Source organism: Hippocampus comes, unplaced genomic scaffold, assembly GCF_001891065.2.
Source record: "Hippocampus comes isolate QL1 unplaced genomic scaffold, H_comes_QL1_v1.1 scaffold111, whole genome shotgun sequence".
NCBI classification, from domain to species: Eukaryota; Metazoa; Chordata; class Actinopteri; order Syngnathiformes; family Syngnathidae; genus Hippocampus; species Hippocampus comes.
Genome location: NW_017805698.1, coordinates 1,858,059 through 1,876,794, shown reverse-complemented (window position 1 = coordinate 1,876,794; position 18,736 = coordinate 1,858,059). Strand labels below are relative to the sequence as shown.

The 18,736-nt window shown below is 40.2% G+C and overlaps 1 protein-coding gene across 6 annotated transcripts in view; it reads left to right on the top strand.

Moving 5' to 3' along the window:
- The window catches only part of thsd7ba (thrombospondin, type I, domain containing 7Ba), a 168,248-nt gene that overhangs the window by 128,326 nt on the left and 21,186 nt on the right, over nucleotides 1-18,736 (top strand). For 5 of the 6 annotated variants that reach the window (XM_019882540.1, XM_019882541.1, XM_019882542.1 and 2 more), the window contains 5 exons: nucleotides 2,197-2,463; nucleotides 2,743-2,921; nucleotides 13,934-13,939; nucleotides 15,340-15,473; nucleotides 16,397-16,550. In XM_019882540.1, coding sequence (XP_019738099.1) covers nucleotides 2,197-2,463; nucleotides 2,743-2,921; nucleotides 13,934-13,939; nucleotides 15,340-15,473; nucleotides 16,397-16,550 — 740 coding nt within the window. The remainder of the gene's footprint in view (nucleotides 1-2,196; nucleotides 2,464-2,742; nucleotides 2,922-13,933; nucleotides 13,940-15,339; nucleotides 15,474-16,396; nucleotides 16,551-18,736) is intronic. The other variant, XM_019882543.1, reaches the window with a different exon arrangement.

The following is an 18,736-nucleotide window of genomic DNA, read 5'->3' as shown; positions in this document are numbered from 1 at the left end:
ACAAAGTGCAACAATATATTGCCCAAAAACTGTTTATAACACAAAAACTGCAGCATACAGTACAGGTATATAAAAAAATATATACAAAATAGAACAAAGTTAGGACTATTTGCTACAAAATGAGACGAATATGAGACCTGGTGGCTCTTCTTTCAACTCACTCACTGTCTTTAACTTTACCTCCTCTCAATCATGACATGACAGCATTGCTCAGCAGATGTCGTTCACCGAATTTTTGAAGCCAGCCACGGGATACTTCGAAGTCTTCGATGCTCATAGTTAGCGCTATGGGACTCGCTTCCTCTCTTATTAGTGGTCCATTTTGCGGAAAGTTTTTAGCACGATAACAGTCAAGCCATTTCAGGAAACGTTCATTTACTTGACTGTCCGTCGAGCCGCAAGCAATTCACTCTGAGCATGGAAATAGCCCGAATCGGACTGAGCAAGAATCGCTTCCTCGTTTTTCAAAGTCTCGTAGATTTGAGTCTTCCAGACTCCAAGCGTCTCCTGAATGTTTCGTACTTCGTAACCCACTTCGTTTAATGAGATACACTTCATTTTCTCTTCCGCGGCCATTACCGCTCCTCTTTGTTTGGATGCCATGCTCTAATAAAGGATGTAAAAATGTTCACAATTCCAGTAAAACTCACTGCAACAAAGAGTCGCTTGCATGTCGCCGTTTTGGATCCAATGACAGAAAATAGCGGTGGGGATACAGCTATTTCGTCTTATCGAGCGCGACTTACTTTAGTTAGTGCTACTCCGGGCTTCCGTATCGTCTCCCCCTCCCTCCTTGTGCTCTGCGACTTCAAGTAACTGCGCCACCTGGCGTTTAAATGCCTGTATTACAAGTCCAAATGAAATTAATGCAATAATTTACATCGAACCTTAATTGTGTACTGTACCAACCTTCGGCGGGCCGGATTAAAAAGACCAACGGGCCGGATCCGGCCCACGGGCCGTAGTTTGCCCATGTCTGGGCTATGGTCTCCAATTGATTTAGGGTCAAACACCATTTCCTCAGCAGCGGGAGCCTTCCCCCATGTCGCCTGCGGAGCAACACCATCTCCAACTCTGTTGAGATTTATATGCTTTGTCGGTTTTGAATTTTGGACATACTTTGTTTTTGTTTTTAGTCATGTGTTGGATGTTTGGTAGAATGACTCTTAATTGTACTTCCTTTCATGTGTGGATTGAAATGCAGAAAATGAAACTGTTGCCATCGATGACGAAAGCATTCCTAGTTCGATTCAGCTGTTTGTTTTTGATGACGTTTTACTTCACCATTAGCCTTATTTCGTACTTTCTACTCACAACTGCAGATCCATTAGATGTGTAATCTTACAAATAGGGCCAATTACTTGTAAGTTAACGTAGTTGTAATCCAATAATATTTGAAAAGGCAATGCGATGTTTATAATAAAATAAGTAGTGGATATATGAATAAAAGGTGTGTTGCGGGGGGAGTGTGTTTCTATCATTAGTGACTATTTGTGCAACAGCATCTGTGAATTCTTTGGTCGTTTCTCCACTTTTGTCTGCGGATTGACTCAAACACTTTGTAGCCTAAGAAAGAATACAAATGAAGCATATACGATGCACTCAATATACATCGAGAGCGAACGTAAGCCAGCATGATATTTTTAGAGAATCTTTGTTGTCTACGTGGACATTGCAGGTATTTGTTTTTTTATGCCTCCCAAAACGTTCAAAGTAAATTTTGCACTGTCTTCTTCTATTTTAATTGTCATCACTTCCAAACTTATTTTTGTTGCTGCAATTTGACAGACATTGAGTTTGCACAGTTCTCTTAAAATGATCGCAATTCAAAGACGACACTTTTTGAATGACGATAACTGCAAACAAACATCACCAAAATTACTCGCCGGTTATGCAGTGTGCGGAAAAAATAAACTTAATAACATTGGTAATGGAACGCATTAGACTGCCGTGTTAAGATCTGTGGTTACAATAGATTTTTTTTTTCTTTTCACCATCACACCTTTTACTTTTGTGGAAAGACTTTCTACAAGATTACGTGTCCAATGAGAGCAAATGGGATCCATACCAAGTTTTAAGGGTTCTTGGAAAGTGGATAATTCATTATGTCTTTCTCAAACTCCTGTCCAGTCTTTGAAGACACAAGCACAAGTCGATATAACTGGCCATCTTTTTCATCATGCTGTCATCCATCAGGTCGCAGTAAAAAGAAGGTACAATGCCTGGATGAAGCGTTATACCCTCTGGAAGAGAAAGAGGCGTGTCCCTGTGAGGAGTACTTATCCCAACCTTTCGGGAACTGGTCTGATTGCATCCTCCGCGAACCTTCCACTCCGGGATTGCTGCACAGTTGGATGAGCCAACAAGAAGTGAAGGAGTGTGGTCAAGGTCTACGCTACAGAGCTGTGGCCTGCGTTGATCAACAAGGACGCTTGGTCGAGCCTACGCTGTGTACAGACACCGGTAAGGGTGTACTGTACGTATAAAAGTCCAAAATATAACTCGTGTAATGGACAGTTGTAAAAACTCAGAGAAAGTTTCACATTGCAGCGCTGGCACAGTTGCGCAGAAAAGCACTCATTAGTCTGATAATTGCTTCTTGGTCACAGCGAGCAAGTGTGGCGGAGCACAGGCCAATGTGGGAAATTATTCATGTGACCCGTAATGAAGCTGTCACCCAAGTGCAAGTCTGACCTCTTTCTCTCCACGTCTCTCTTCTGTCTGCTAACGTTCCATTCACAGGCTACATGGTGGAGGTGTGCCACATCCCGTGTCCCCTAGACTGTAAGCTCAGTGACTGGTCCGCGTGGTCGGCCTGCAGTTCATCATGTGGCGGCGGGTTGAAGGTCAGATCCAAGTGGCTGAGGGAAAAAGCTTTTAACGGGGGCCGTCCATGTCCCAAACTGGATCTGAAGAACCAGGTAAGGTGAACACCACGGCAGACAAACCCATTGTGGGTGGTAACTGCGAACCACAATTGTGTTTAAAAAAAAAAAAAAAAAGTTAAAGCAGTTGCTTTGCTCATATTAAACTATTGTGAGTCATTTCGTTGTCAGTTGAATAATGCATTTCAAATTTTATGGAGGTGTGGCAATAATAGTTAACCCCTCACTCATCCACAATGTTCTGCACTCTCTTTTTTTTATTGAATGCAAATGAGGGCAATCTGCACTTACAGTCCACTCATGTTCACCACCATTACATGTGTAATTTGCATGGATCCACTGGAAGTCAATTTGTCCTAATGGCCAAATGCATTACAAGATGTTATTTGGAGATAAGCCCTGTTCTCGTACAGCATACTGCAGGGAAATTGGTTTGGTGTTGGAAAAAGCTTCTGGATGCTCTGTGAATATTTTTTTTTCTTGTTGTTGCCTTGTGCTGTCACATGAATACATGAATGAATATGACTCTTTACATTCTCACCTCTCCTTGAGATTAAGAAAAAACAACAACAAACAACAAAAACAGGCTCTTATCTACCATTGACCCATCCCATTTGTTCATTAAAAAAAGCCAATGCAGCCCTTGGGCACACAAGTTTGCCCACCTTGGTTCTCCAGGCAGGTGTTACTTGTGGTTGTGAACTGCACATGTTTTAGTAGGTCACGGTTTAAAGGGGAGGTGTGTTTTATGATTGCTGCCATTACGCTTCAATGGTTTTGAAAGGACACTGTAGTTTGCGGAGGTCAGTATGGAGATGAGGCGCGACTCGCAAGAGGAGATTTGTGTACAGATGGTTAAGTACCCGCTAACAAGGTCTTTACAGCCCCGGTTGTAATGCCCTGAAATAACCCTGGCCACTTAAACTGGTGCCCGTTATTGCCAAGGCCCTCACAGATTTATCCCAGGGTTACAGCAGGGCTTGCTGTTTATGTTACCAAATGGTTCTCGTAAAGCAAGTTACATCTGTCACGGCTGTGGCTAAAAAGCTAATATACTGTAAGCTCTACTTTGGCTGAGTAAATGAGTCCCTTTTTCCTAATGTTGTACTCTGGACAGCAACGTATTAAATGGCAAAATGTAATTAAAAATGAATAGATTCATCTGAAGCTGTTGCCTGACGTTTGCTGTCCAGAATCCCTTCTTCCAACACATTCCAATGATGCTATGTGCAAAAACAAATAGCCAACAAATACAATTTATTACGTTTATTATATTTTGCTTTTCATTTTTGTCAATGGCTAGTACTTTAACAAGTGCTATACTGGCTACATTTAAATCATAAATGCCTCCTATCCTCCACAACTCCACTCCCTCATCCATGTCAATTGAACTCTGGACCGAATATGGCTGAATTCTGACCAGCAGATGGTTCCCTTCCATGAGGGCTAAAGGAGACTGGCTTGACAGAGATGAAATTTACACTTCATTCTATCATCCCGTGCTTGACTGAGCAAAAGTGATGGGGAGAAACTCAATGTGTCACCTCCGCATTGAATGTACTTCCACATTTAATGTTCTCTTGTGTTGTTGGGTAGTGCATATCGGGGGGCGGGGGCTAGGGGGAAAATATAGTTTGTTGATTAAGACTTTTGAATTTTAGTACCACTTTATAGTTCGAGTATGTAGAGTGAGGGTTTATACATTGACTAGAATATGATTCTGACATCGTTCTTTAAAAAGATGTTTAGTAATCATTTACTACGTTCGTAATGTGGCTATGACTGTAAACCTAAATGCTTTTAGCGGTACTCTGAACATACACTAGTAACGGAAATGTAAAAATGTGTTTTTCAACACCGTATAAAATGGTGTGTTAGGGTTTTGATTGCAGCAGGTCACACTGAACAGAAACGGAAGATGAAGAAATGTGAGCAATTTTGGGAGTAGGGTGCGAGCCACTCGTGAACCTATATGGAAATTATTGAACATAATCTGTGCACTTAATGCCACTAGTCCATTGGCAATGGGCATTTACCGGTCCGAGAGAAAGTTTGTCCAGCTTTTTAACCTTTGGATTGAACTTTTTTTTTATTTTTATTTTATTTTATTTTTTTTTACATATTCATGGCTCCTATACAGTCTGGGGGAAGAAACCAATGCATGCTTGGCATATGCGTGAGTGCGTGCGTGTATGTGCGTAGGTGCATGTGTACGCATACAGTATAAGGCACTTTTAGTCATCTGAAAACAAATCTCCAATATGGTCAGTTGGTTTGATTTGTGACAGCAGTGTTCTTCTATGTCACGGTTCACCCTTTACACCCCCATAGATTTTTATCTGGTTGTTTTGTTTTGTTTTTTTTTGTTTTTTTAAGGATTATGCATTGTATACAGGCAACTCAGAGTTCCAAATTTAATGTAGTAGCATATTGTGCTGCAACGTGCCGGGCATGGCATAATTAACAGCATGAAGAAAAGGACGCTTCAGCGTATGGTAGTAGAGCAAAATTTATCACCCAATTTTCCTCACATGATTAATGAAGTGTATATTGTCATTTTAATATTGTTTAATATTGATACCTCAGAGGGAGAGACGATACAGGCCTTTGAGTAATGTTATATGTTCTGTTTGTATGTGTTGCTACGCCATATGTGTTCAATTAATGTGACAATTCTTTGAAAGTTCATAAGGATTTACCGTCAAATCAATGCTAATTTACGTTCGCCTAGTTATGGCATTTCATATTCTGTATATGTTAGCATTGAGCTAGCAGACATTTTGTGGTTTGTTTGACTCTCTGAGTGTTTGAATATCCAATGTATGTTTAAATATACAATGTTAAATTATCTTTGATGTTATTTTTACACATCCACGACTCTGCTTGACAAGTATCAGTTGAAGAGTAATTTGGGAAAACATTTGTTGTCATTAAAACAACTTAAGCGCCAGTCTGGTGGAGATAATTATCATATTCATCTCACTGCATCACCTGCTGTTGTGGTGCAGTATTGCTGCGGTAGTGCACCGACATCATTTGTCGGCGCCTTTGTGTGGGGGTTGTTGAGTTTCTTTGTTCCCTATTCTGTTCTAATGTTGTCATCAACTGCTCGTATATTGTCCAAATTGGCTTGTAATCACGTCATATTGTTTTGCCGCATTAAATAAAAATGGGACATGGCTTTTTGTTCATTGAGTCTGATGACAGCCCCATACATCATGAATGAGGCATTCACAGCTGGGTCCAACCTTAAGGAATGACTTGTAATTTCAAGTTAAACGGCTGTTTCTTAAATGGCTGGTGTAAACGAGGTTTACTTCAGAGCAGATGTCAACTAAAATGGTGTTTATTGTATTTGCTACTCAATACACATGCAAGATTTTGCTTTGGCCATGCTTGACCGGGATTGTAAGCTACGGGCTCGCGTGTGGAGTGTGATATATAGTCCCTGAAAAGCAAATATTGAACTCTCGAGTCCATAAAACTGTAGCCAGCTACTTTTGGGGCGCTAGATATATTTTAACAAAATTTCACTTATAACGAGTCGTGAGTACACATCCAAAACAGTTTGACTGATCTAAAACAGTTTGACCGATCGATAATTCTGTAAGTTTTTGATGAGCGGGCAATTTTGAATTCATGTCCATTGTGTTCATGTGTGGAGCTGAAAGAGCCAAACAGGAAACTTTTGAGTATTTGGAGGATGTTCAGTGAATGTCAAGATGAAAGCATTAAGAATGGTAAATTGTTTTGATCAAACATACAGTATGTGATATACTCACCGTAAGGTCATCAACACATGTCCCAGTCTGTCCTGTGCAGGGATAGGATTCTTTCGGCTTGCCCACCGAAATGCTGTTTTGTAAAGATACATTTCTAATAGAGACTCATTTCCTTTCTGGAAGACAATTGAGGCATTGTTGCAATCCTGCAGTTGTCAATCCATCCATCCATCCATCCATTCATTTTCCGATCCGCCTTATCCTCACAAGGGTCGCGGGGGTTGCTGGAGCCTATCTCAGCTGTCTTCGGGCAGTAGGCGGGGGACACCCTGAATCGCTTGCCAGCCAATCGCAGGTCCTGTAGTTGTGCTTGGCTACACTGGGTGACCCAAATATCAAGGTCCAACTCAGAATGGTTGATATTCAGGAAACTATCTGTGCCAAATGTTTTCACCAGTTTGAGAGTCACAGAGGAAGAACTTTACCCTTCAAAATGGGGAGAAGGTGAGTGGCGCTTAGGCTCACCCAAATGAACAAAGGTTTTATCGTTGACATTTTACATTTTGATTAGGGCACCCAAAGTGGGGTTTTGCCCCATTTTCATTTTTATTATAGTGTGCTGTTCTGACCTTTAACACACATAATTATACACCTAATTGTTGTATTGTAATTTACACAAAATTTGCCCCCGAGTTCTACAGCAAATAATTCATTTGGGAGGTTTCCTAGAATGACCCCGCAATCATTTCTCATCAAATTTGTCATTATTGTTGCTTCAATGGTACTTTCATCTCCTGTAATTTGATCACTATCCTGAACAGTTAAAAGAAAGACAATACTTTGGTCTGTAGGTGTCCTCATTAAAAGCTCACGGTGAATCTGTATCACCGGTGCTAATCAGAGATTATTAATCAAGCTAGGAATTATTCATTTGAGATATGATAGTGGAGCAGCTCTGCTGTAACAGGAGATCTAATTGCAAAACTCTAATGATGTGAAAAGGATTGTTTGCTTCACGTTATGACTGGAAGCTGTTTCAGGGATGGAATGCTTGTGGAACGAAGTACTAATGCAATGCTGTCTCGTTCAACTGTGCCTTGGTAATAAGTAACAAATGAGAAAAGGAGATTTTTTTTTTTTAATGGCTAAATAATTATTTAATCATAACATTGCCCTGCAGCATAAATGGAAATTTGAAGGTGGGAGTATTTTTGTCGGTGGGTTTTGGATGTGACGTCAAACTATTAGTCAGTGAGCAAAGTCATGCATAAATGGTGGGATCATCCAAACTGGGCACGTTTTTTTTTATTTTTTTTTTTATGCAACACAAGTGTGAGAAATGAACAATAGGTCCAGCAGCCCTCACAATCGCCACAGGAGAGAGCCTCCCAGACATCTGATGAAACAGTTGGTTTACATGAACGAAGAATTTCAACGAAGATCCGCTGAGTACTTGTCAGTCTTACTGCAGTCTCGATATGACTGCTGTAAGTTGGTGGAACAAACTTGAGTTGGAATATGTTCACCTTGCGAGGCCTTGCTGTTTGCCAAAGTGCTCTTAAACTGGTTAAGGAGGGCTTGCAAGCAGGTTATTGATGCCAATATTGTGACAAGAGTGAGCCATGGCAGTGACTGATACAAACAATCATAGGCCGGTTACGGAAAAGTAAAAGCAAAACATAAAATGTGTTGCTAATTTTGAAGAGCCCCAGTCTTAGTTCACCCTCTGTTGCTTTGAAAATCATCTGTATTGCTAGCAGCCAAATCTCATGCCGAATTGCTATAAACAGAACATCATGCCAAGCAGTAATACATTTTCCAAAGAACTGCTCTAATCGTGACTATACTGTATTTTGCCTTTATTAAGAAAGAAAGCAATGTGGGTGAGATTAAGAGGAATATGATGTTTTGTTTTTTGTTTTTCTGCTGTAAGGTATCGCCGGCAGCAAAACCGTATGAAGTACTCATGATTAGGGGCACAACATATCGAAATCGTAATGTATTGTTTTTTTTTTTGTCAGGGTACAATGATGACACACCAGCACCAAATATCGCTATTGTTCCTATTTGATGACAACCAAGTATGTGACTCTATAATCTCCACCATGTTTTGTCAAGACTGCAAAACAAACAAAAAAAAAAACATGTCAGTAGTTTTTTTTTTCCGTTGCTCGCACAAAGACCATTGCTTCACTTTTCCATCTCACAAGGTGATATATTGTGTGAAAAGCCATTTGTAACTAAAGCCTTAGTTACTGAATAACAGTCTAGTCTATCGATGAGGCGAAATCAGACACAGAGACTTGAAGGTCTGAGCATTCATCTTTAACACTTCCTTTGGTAAGTTTCCTTTGCTTACAATGAAATGTCAGGCTACATTTACACAGCGTTCCCTGCGGCCACGGTAGCATTGTTTGCCTTGCTACCTAGTGCGCCTGGGAAATTTGGCGAGTTTAGTTCTCCGTATTCAAGTGTTGTTGGATCTTGGTATAAGTTTTGTCACGGGCGAGCAAGTTAAACGTGACTGACCCTGGGGCGGCAGGTGGGGGGGTTAGGCAGGGACTCTCGGAGGCTCCAAAACGCACTACGGTTGTTCCGTGCACTCGGGTGGCCGTATGTTCCCTCCAGACCTAGCATGCTTTGATAGGGTCCTTCACATTTCTCCCATTTTAATCAAGGTCAGACACGGTTTTCACATTCTGTCAAGGCTTTCTGCGGATAAAATGTGGACGCCAGGCAGCCCCAGAGCATGTTTGCTCCCATGGTATAAATTGAGAACAATCGTCGTATTTTGGAGCTACGCTTAGCATTTATTCCCGGTGGTCACAGCAGCCTTGTTTAATCAGAGGCATTAGAAATGGAGGCGTTTGCTGGCTCAACGGTCACATTCGGTTATATGAGAGTGTGCATACTTGTGTAACCACATAATTCCAGTTGTTTATTTTTACTTCTCTTCTCAAAAATATGAAAAACAAGTAATTGAGTTGTACATTTTGTAGGTCATAATAATGGTGAAAAACGTTTGAAACCACCTTTCTCTAACTTTTTTTTATATTACCATAAACTGTCATTTTAACAGGGGGTTAGATTTTTGAAATGCGCTTGATGTCTGGAACACCCGCTGAGCAGGGACCTTGGGCTTGAAAAATAGGATGATATCCAAGGTGGTCTGATTCAAAAACATTTCTAGAAGAGACTGAAGCACAATGATCTAAACACAAGCTGATACACACACACAAATAATCAAATTTAGGGAGAAGCCCTTTTTTCTTTTCGGTCAATCCTGGACGGGCTGAAATTATTTATGTCAATGACCATCCATAGATTTAATTGAAGTCCATACAGGTGTCTCTTTTTTGGAATGGGATTTAAAACCATTATTATTCAACAAAGCAATTTCCCTGTGCCAGTGTTTTTCCAATATATCTGGTGTTGTTACTTTGGTAATCTCAAACTAATTCCTTTTAACAAGAAGCCAAGATCAAACTCCCTGATCCGAAAGCTTTTTAATCCCTCACACGCTTGCAGTTGCGAATTCATGAGTGAATCTAAAATGTTTTGGCAACAAGATGATGATGTGTGTCTTTGAATACACAAATAAATACAGTACTCAAGGGTGAATGTGTGTGCTGCTCTGTAAGCGCATCACAGATCCAACACACGTTACTTACAATAATTTTCATTATACAGTATTTATAATAGGCATTTTGCAGGAAACATGCTTTCATTACATTTAGTGGAGAAAAATCTAAAAAAAAAAAAAAAGAACCTTTCTACTGATTCAGAGCGAGATGTGGCGTGTACCAAAGTACACACAGTGTTTATTTAGTTAAGTAGATACAAAACTACTTTTTAATTTTTTTTTTTTTTTTTTTTTACCAAGATGATTTACACAGTCCAGTAAGGACTTTGGACATTATATGAAGAAGTTTGTATGACCTGGCCAGTCAATTTCTGTCCTCTGATGGGCCTATAAATGTAAATCAAACTTGTAATGATGTATATTTATATTAATATGCAAACATTTCAGACCCCCTCTATAAATATGAAATGAAAAACATATGAACAAAGACATTTCTTTATGATGCCGATGACAATTCACCGATGTGTCAATCTTTCGCAATATAGCACCAACAATAAGGCCGATATCACCCTGATGCTGGTACCTGGTATCAGTATTTGCCCTAACAATAACGCAGCACTTAGTGCAACTGAACAGGATTTTCCTGTTACGATGTTTCAGATTATCTGTCATCTTAATATGGTTCAGTCTTCAGTTCAGTGTATGCGTTTGAGCTCATATGACCCAAACCGTACTTTTGTTTTTGGGTGCACTCAAGGGCTTGGATGATAGCATTCACATTTGACCAAGCGAACCACACTAGCAAGCAAGTGCAGTTGAATGAAAACGGACATGTCATGTCACCTTGTCACTACAAAGTGAACACTGATTATCCAACCGTAAATTTGTATTAGAATTCACTCACTCAAGATGCTAATAACAAAATGTCACAGTAACAGCACTCAGTGAGACATCATTTTTAGCCCCTCACCAAGGAAAGGCAACACGTGATTTTGCTTTTTGTATAGTGGAATAAAGTAAGAAGTATTTAAATTAAATCAGAAATACTCAAAACTACAAAGGTAGTGTATATGTAAAAGGGGGTACAAAGCTAGTACAATCAACTTTGAATTTCAAGATCACGTCCAAAGCCTAATGTCACTTTGGTCTTCTCTGCCAACTGTGAAACAAAATGATGTGCTGTGTGCCAATGATATTGTTGCATAGTGGGCTGTGTATGCACATATTGTATTGACACAGACTCCCCCAAAGCTCAAGTTGGGGTCGGACCACGGACATCACTCAGTGTTAAACCCTCAGTTACTAAGTAACATCGTTTTCAATGGCTATATTGTGAAATTATTTCCTCAGTCACGAAGTGTGACTTTTGTGCAGTAGTTGTAGCCCACCCTTCTTCAAATTCAGGGCTCCGAAACAAAGAGAGCTGTAGTGTTGTTGTTTTTTTTGTTTGTTTTAAACGTACACTATTAATTCTTTTAACCCTCTCAAACAAATACAGACACGTCTCAGTCCAACAACGTGCCTTCTCTTGTGCCTTTCGACTCGAGAGGCGTTCAAAGACCACCTCCGAAAAACGTAAATTAATGATAACTTCAATGACACTAAGAACATCGAAAATAATACAACAAAACAGAAAATCCAGCGAGGAAATCACAAAATAAATTCTATTGGGGGGTTGCGAACACACAACAAAAGAAAAAAAAAAAAAAAAAAAAAAAAACAATTCTGAAATAGTCCAGTCTCCTACACTAATAACATCAAGATGTGATAATGCATCTAGTTGAAAGGGTTAGCCTCTTTGTTGCTGATAAAACTAACAGCCAAGACAACACAAGTTTCATTTTTAATTGCCTTGTTTAAATACAGTGCACAGTCATTGGAAAAAAAAAAAAAAAACATATGTTCACGCATGCCGCCTTGTCGCACCATCTTCACACAAATTAATTTCTCAGAGCTTAGCAGTGTGCTCACCGGTTGCCCAGCTGTTTGCATCCAACTGCAGCAGTTTAAAAGTCAACTTTGCACCTTTGCAAATTATCCAAATCACTTGAGTGCTAGGAAATGAGCACTCAATCATCCTTAACCCTCATTAAAAACACAAAGCATGAGACAGTATCCAATATGTGTGAAGTCATTTTCGTCTTTTTTTTTTTTGTAAATATTGACAGTCTTAACAGTGTAACACCATCTCGGTGCCTTTTATATGCATTCAGCTGCTGAAAGAGGCACCAAACAAATATTGGGAGGGACAATGTTGACCGTGAGAGTTTGCAGGTTTGTTAGCTGCTTTGTGGCACCACATTGACCATACCTGCATTTTCCCCGTGTGCAATGGTCTTCAAAAACCTCGCCAGATGGACACATGGTGTTTTTGTCATTTCCTTTGAGGAATCCTCACAATTGCGACAGTTGAATGATTCGAGATGTAGTTTCACAAACCACGGCTGTATTGTTAAGAAACCTTCTCGAATGCTGTGCCGTTTTCAGAGAGTATCTTTGATATTTCTTTTGCAAGGCAAGGGCAAACAAAAAGACAGTCGAAGGGCAACATAACTGTCGTGTCAAACAGTTGGAGATGAGATCACTGACCGGCCAGTGCAATTTGAGAGGGACAATTCTTAATTTCCATAGCGGTCTTTCCATTGCCCATTCATGTTAGTGCAGAATAAATGCAATGTGTGAGTTGATTCCGTCCATATTAAAAGAGGATCACACTGAGGACCGGGCAAACACATCACATTCTTGATTGCAGATTTAATCATTAATAGTCAAATATTTCACATTTGCTGCCTCTTATGGAAACGCGTCATAAATAAACAGTGCAAATCAGGAAATCAAATCATTAAAAACACCTCTCTGAATGATAAATGCAAAATAAACATTTGCTCTGCTTGTCCACACATTTCTTTCCATCATGTTCAGATTACAAACAAGTTCAAATAGAAGATATACATTGTGCTGATTAGATATTCTACACTGCCGGCAAACGTTGGAGAACACCCGATTTCCCCCCCCTATAATTCAAATTCCTGCAGTTCAGTACTGCAGAAACAAAAGCGCAAGACCGATAAACAATTCAAGTTCCAGTTAAAGAAATCACGGGATCAAAGTATGATGTATTCTGGACCTTATGTAGATATATCACACCATAACACACTTGTGTTCGCCAGTGAAAATCAGACATTGTTCAGAAAGTCCTTCCGAATTATTTTACAGACGTTCCCATAAGTGTATGGCCCTTGTCGCTTGCTTTGCTTTCACTGGTCGGGAGAATGCGCCTTTTTGGATAGTCTTTAAAATGTACATTACTTATGAGTTTTATGTAACCTTACCTGCTTTTTTTATCTCTGGCAGTTCACTACTTCTGTACAAGCCAGTCATTGGACTTGAACTGATTGACTTTTTTTTTAAAGGGAAAAATGAGGGTAGTGTAAAATGGACCAATACCAGAATCCTTTTTTTAAAATGTGACATCAGGTGAACCCGAGGCATAATTCTACCGTCCCATTCATTGAACTTGAACTGATTGACTTATTTTTTTTTTTTTTTTTTTTTAAGGGAAAAATTAGGGTAGTGTAAAATGGACCAATAGCAGTATCCTTTTTAAAAATGTCACATCAGGTGAACTCGAGGCACAATTCTACATCTCTGTAAGGTAGTAAACTAATGCTCCTATCATTGTTCTTCTCTTCCCTTCCCAACCTGGGGCTTGTCATGCACTGCTAATATGGACATCCACGCAGGCCCAGGTCAGTTCTATTCACTCTGTACTTAAACTCTGCTTTAGCTAATGAAGACAAACTGCATGCAAGATCTGTCCAACTCGCACATGCTCCTGTGACCCTGCGCTGTCTTTACTTCTGAGAAAGAACAATAGTTTCCTCAGAGAGTGCTGCTAGTCGTGTGGAAAAAATTTATGCGGCATCCATTTGCTTTTCCACTGGAGGGAATCAGGCTGATATTTCCAAAGAATTCTAGCGCTCTGATAAACTGTGAATAGCCGCTAAAGCATGTCAAAGTCAGCTTCGAGTGACTCGGGTTCTTTATATCATCTTGCTTATCAGAAGAGTATGCGTCATTTCAATAGCGCGTTAAGAGAAAATGCAGACCGAGACCCGACTCAGTATTTTTTCTTTTCCATCTGCGGCGAAAAATCATTACAAATGTGTCATGTCACATCTACTCGGGAAGATATTCTATAGGATTCTGCTCCGTCTGTGTATTGTTGTACTGTCTGTGTGGCTGACATGATTTCACACTAAATAAAAGGTAATAGTCACCAATACTCACATTGCTGAAAGTCATTCTTTTCTTGGTGACACCGTGGATCGCTGTGCTGCCACTAAAGTGTTGGAGCAAGTGTGAGGAGACTATTTGCCAGTTTACCCAGCAGGGGCATCTGGGGGGACAGATGGGCGATGATGAGGGTGTATAATGGGCATCTGTGCAGCCTGGAGGGGAAGCAATGCTCAACAGTCATCCCCTCTCTACTTTACACACACACATACAAACACATGCACTCACACACACACCTATTACAACTTGTCATGGCCTTTTCCACAAATTGTTCTCTGGAGTCTACCTTCCACCGCAGCCGACTATTACGCGGTTTGAGCGTAAACGTGTTTACAGGAGCATGGTGTTGGCTCTTCTGTCTGTTTCGTCACTGTTCCAGACTCGCTGTCTCAGTTGGCTGAAAAGGAATTGGCATAACATTCACCCTCACCTGCGGTGGGTTTTTTTTTGTTTTTTTTCCCCCACTCATCATCCATTTAACACACCATGCGGCTCACTCATTCTCTAAATTCACCCATGAGTGAGCTAAATGTTTTCCTATACGCTCGTAGGATGAGCTCACTCTATATTCCATTACACGTTCATCTTCATTCAAGCCCTCTTTATGTAGCTTGAAACCTACCTAACCTTAACTCAGTGTGAAACTGTGGTTATGATTGACCTCGATGGAATGAAAAAAAAAAAAAAGACTAATTTTCTCTATCCAATTCCAGGAATGGCTCCTTTCTCAGCTTTGTAGGTAGTGAAGGCGGTGGGGGTGTTTACATTGTATATTTTATATGCGTGTCCATCTTTATTTACACACACTGCTGCTTTCACTGCATAATGAGTGTTTGTCCTTGTGTGTGTCCAGGTAAATGAAGCTCTGCCATGCCACAGTGAATGCAACAAATACGAGTGGAGGATCGAGCCCTGGTCCATTTGCACTATCAACACGGTGGGCGACTCGCCATCCTGTGGGGAGGGAGTCCAAAGCCGCAAGATCAGGTCAGTCAGTCAGTGAGTGAGCGAGTGAGCCTTGGCAGAGTGTTGGAATGGCAACACCCACCAGGGGGGTTTGTTGGATTGGCTCGGGTCCTGGTGCTCGCAATGCCAAGAGAGAACATTCAGAGCAAACAGCTGCCTTCTAATGAGTGGCACTTAAAGTAGGCAAAGCAGTTAAGTGTTGATCCACTCTGAATGTATGCACAGATTTGATATAGTGGGCTATGCGAACTTAACAAGGCTTGATTTTTCAGGAAAATCCAATTCATCTGTTTCAGACATCTGAAAATTGTAAAAAAACAAAACAAAAAAAAAAACACTCGTAATGCTTCTACTGAATGACTAAGGTGATGCTGATTTAAGAAATCACTCAAATCTATCCATGCACATTGACTACTTTGTGGGATGCTGTATGTGCCCTGAGTTTGGCTACGGGTCCAGGGTTTTACCCTGCCGCTTCGCTGCAACCCCATTGAGGTTAAACATTATAGAAATAGTACAGTATTTATGTTTACCGTAGTTTTGTTGATAGGATTTATGTTTCGTTTTGTTGCACACCGCCTTGAACCAGCCCACAATGCCACAATGATGGCAAAAAAGATGACTGCACCCCTGTACTGAGTTTGCAGCGAGTTGGTGAACACAAGCTGTAGAAACATCTAGCCAACAAGCTTACATATTTTTACCTGTACATTGATGTACACCATGGTTAATACTAGCTGTAAGATTTTATGTGCAAACTCCTTTTAAGAGATTTTTTGTTGTTGTTTTAACAAATTGATATCTGAAAGTACTAACTGAACCTGAGAGGCGATGGAATAAAATGACTGTACATTAAATACAGAAATTTGGAGATGTATTCCAGAAAGACCTAGACAGGAGTACCCTGGAGACTAGTAATACAGCTGCATCTGCTGCTCCAACAGGTGTGTGAAGAAGGGAAAAAGTGGGGAGGTCAGCACTGTGGAGGACAGTCAGTGTGATCAAGAGGAAATGCCACCCAGAGCCCAGGTCTGCTTTTTGGCCTGCCACAATGACTGTGTCTTGTCACCTTGGGAATCTTGGAGCAACTGCCTGCCGGTAAGAAACACCATTTGTTATTGGATAGGTGACGCCATCATTCCTATGGTTTATTCTTTTAACGTAAGACATGGACCACATACTATATGTATGGAGACAGAGAGAGATGGAGAGTGAGAGAGAGAGAGATTTTCACATTAATTTCTTGTTCCAGGCGAACGCTCATCATTTTTGTTTTCCGTCAGTACAAATGAAGCAATTAAGAGGCTAATTTGGAAAACGTATCTTTTCAAAAAGGTCTTTGATGTTATTTAAGAACAAAACTCCAACCCCCTCAAGTTCTTCAAAGAGTCCCTGACTATAAAATTACAGTGAAATAGTCGGTATTATGCTCCATGAATAAAAAATAAGAGCAGGTGAGTGTAGAATTATTGCGTCTTGAGCTAAGCCTGTCGTCTTAATTTAGCGCTTGAATCTAATGTTTTAAAGTGAAGACAAGTCACATTGACTGCGCAGTCAGTTGATTGCTACGCTCACACTCAGATCGGCTCACTTGATTGTGACCAACATGGGCGATCATCGATGCTTTTCATGATACCATCTCTCTTTCACACAGTTGACTTATGTTGCACTCACTTTCAACCACAGAAGCAATATTAGCAGCAACTTCACGAGATACAAGTGTTTGGCAACGTGCATGACATATTCGTGATGACGGAAATACATATGGGATCGTGATCGCCCTCGCTGCGGTAAAATATGTCTTGAGCTCGTCAGTTTGAAGATAACACCTTTATTTTCCAATTATTATTAGGTCTTGTTCGGTTTTGCGGGGTTGGGAAATGCAACATCCAACGATGTCATGATAGGCAGACTGGCATGGTTCTATTTTTTTCTAAAAGGTACTTTTTCGACTTTTATGCGTGAACTTGTCACATGCTTTTTATACAGCTCTCACATTTGAGCACAATTTTGACAAGTTTTTTTTTTTTAACAAAGTAACAAATTGACTGGTAAACGTTGCCTGTGGATTTGCGTGATATGGTAGCAAACCCAGTGGTAAAATAATTCCTGAGGTGATTTAGACCTCGAAAATGATCAGACTGTCATTGAGAAGAGTTTTGACTTGTTTATCTAGACTCACGTTAGGTAAAGCTCCACATTACAAAGATGAACATGACATGAATCATGTTTAATCTTCATAGTCACTAATCTCGATCTTGTGCAAGCAAGTCAAATTTACGGACCCGAAATAAGTCTTACCTGTTTTTAGGACAAACCAGGGACATTCTTGCTGTGAGATAGCAGTGCTAACCTCTACGTCCCCGCATCTGCTTTACATGTTTTGACACAACATTTGTATTGGAAGTTCTGAATTACAGTTTTACTGACATCATGATCCAGTAAAATAATAGTAAACTGTACTTTGTCCCCCAAATAATGACTTGTACACACATTGAGTGTGTTATAGATGGAGCTTCTGTAATAGGGTAATTATGTGTAATCAAAATGAAAAGCTGAAAAACACATTTACATTCTAATTAGACATCAGGGAAATGTTTGCAACATAATATGCTATAGAATTAGATCACAGTCTCCTCTCTGGGTGTCTTGAATGAAATTAACATTTCAGGCCATTGCATATTGCGCATAAAGGCGTGTACTTATTGGTGCAAATATGTACAGTATGATCCATTTAGCTGTGGAATATTATGCCACCATATAAACTTTGGTGGAAGCCGGCCATTATAATCCCGACGTAGATTTTGGTGATTGGACTTTTGACTCATTTTTGACTGTTTTCCTTTGTGTTTTGTTGTTGTTGTTGTTGGAGACTCATGGACTGCGGTTAGCTCTTTTCCTGGCCCGTGTCTTCCCCAGCTGTCTAGCGTGTTAGGTCTGGTCAAAATGAAACAGGGCAACATTTCTGTCAAGCTATTACTACTTATCATGTTATTTGTCATACAGTGGAGCTTTTTGTGAATGCCTGCCTCTTCCTACTTCCGTGATTTTGGGTGTTTGTGTGTGTTCAATGTCTGGGTCCAGCTGTCCCGGTCTTCAATTGGTTCCTACATCACAACTTTACAGCAAGAGCCGTTGATAGAAGAATATCCACTGCCTATTGGCGTTTTGTGTGACATTTTGTTTTTCAAAATTCAATTAACGAACGAGACATGTCGACCACTCGGCCAAAATTATTTTTCCATCAATTTGACGTTTTTGTGAAATTGGGGGTACGTTCACTT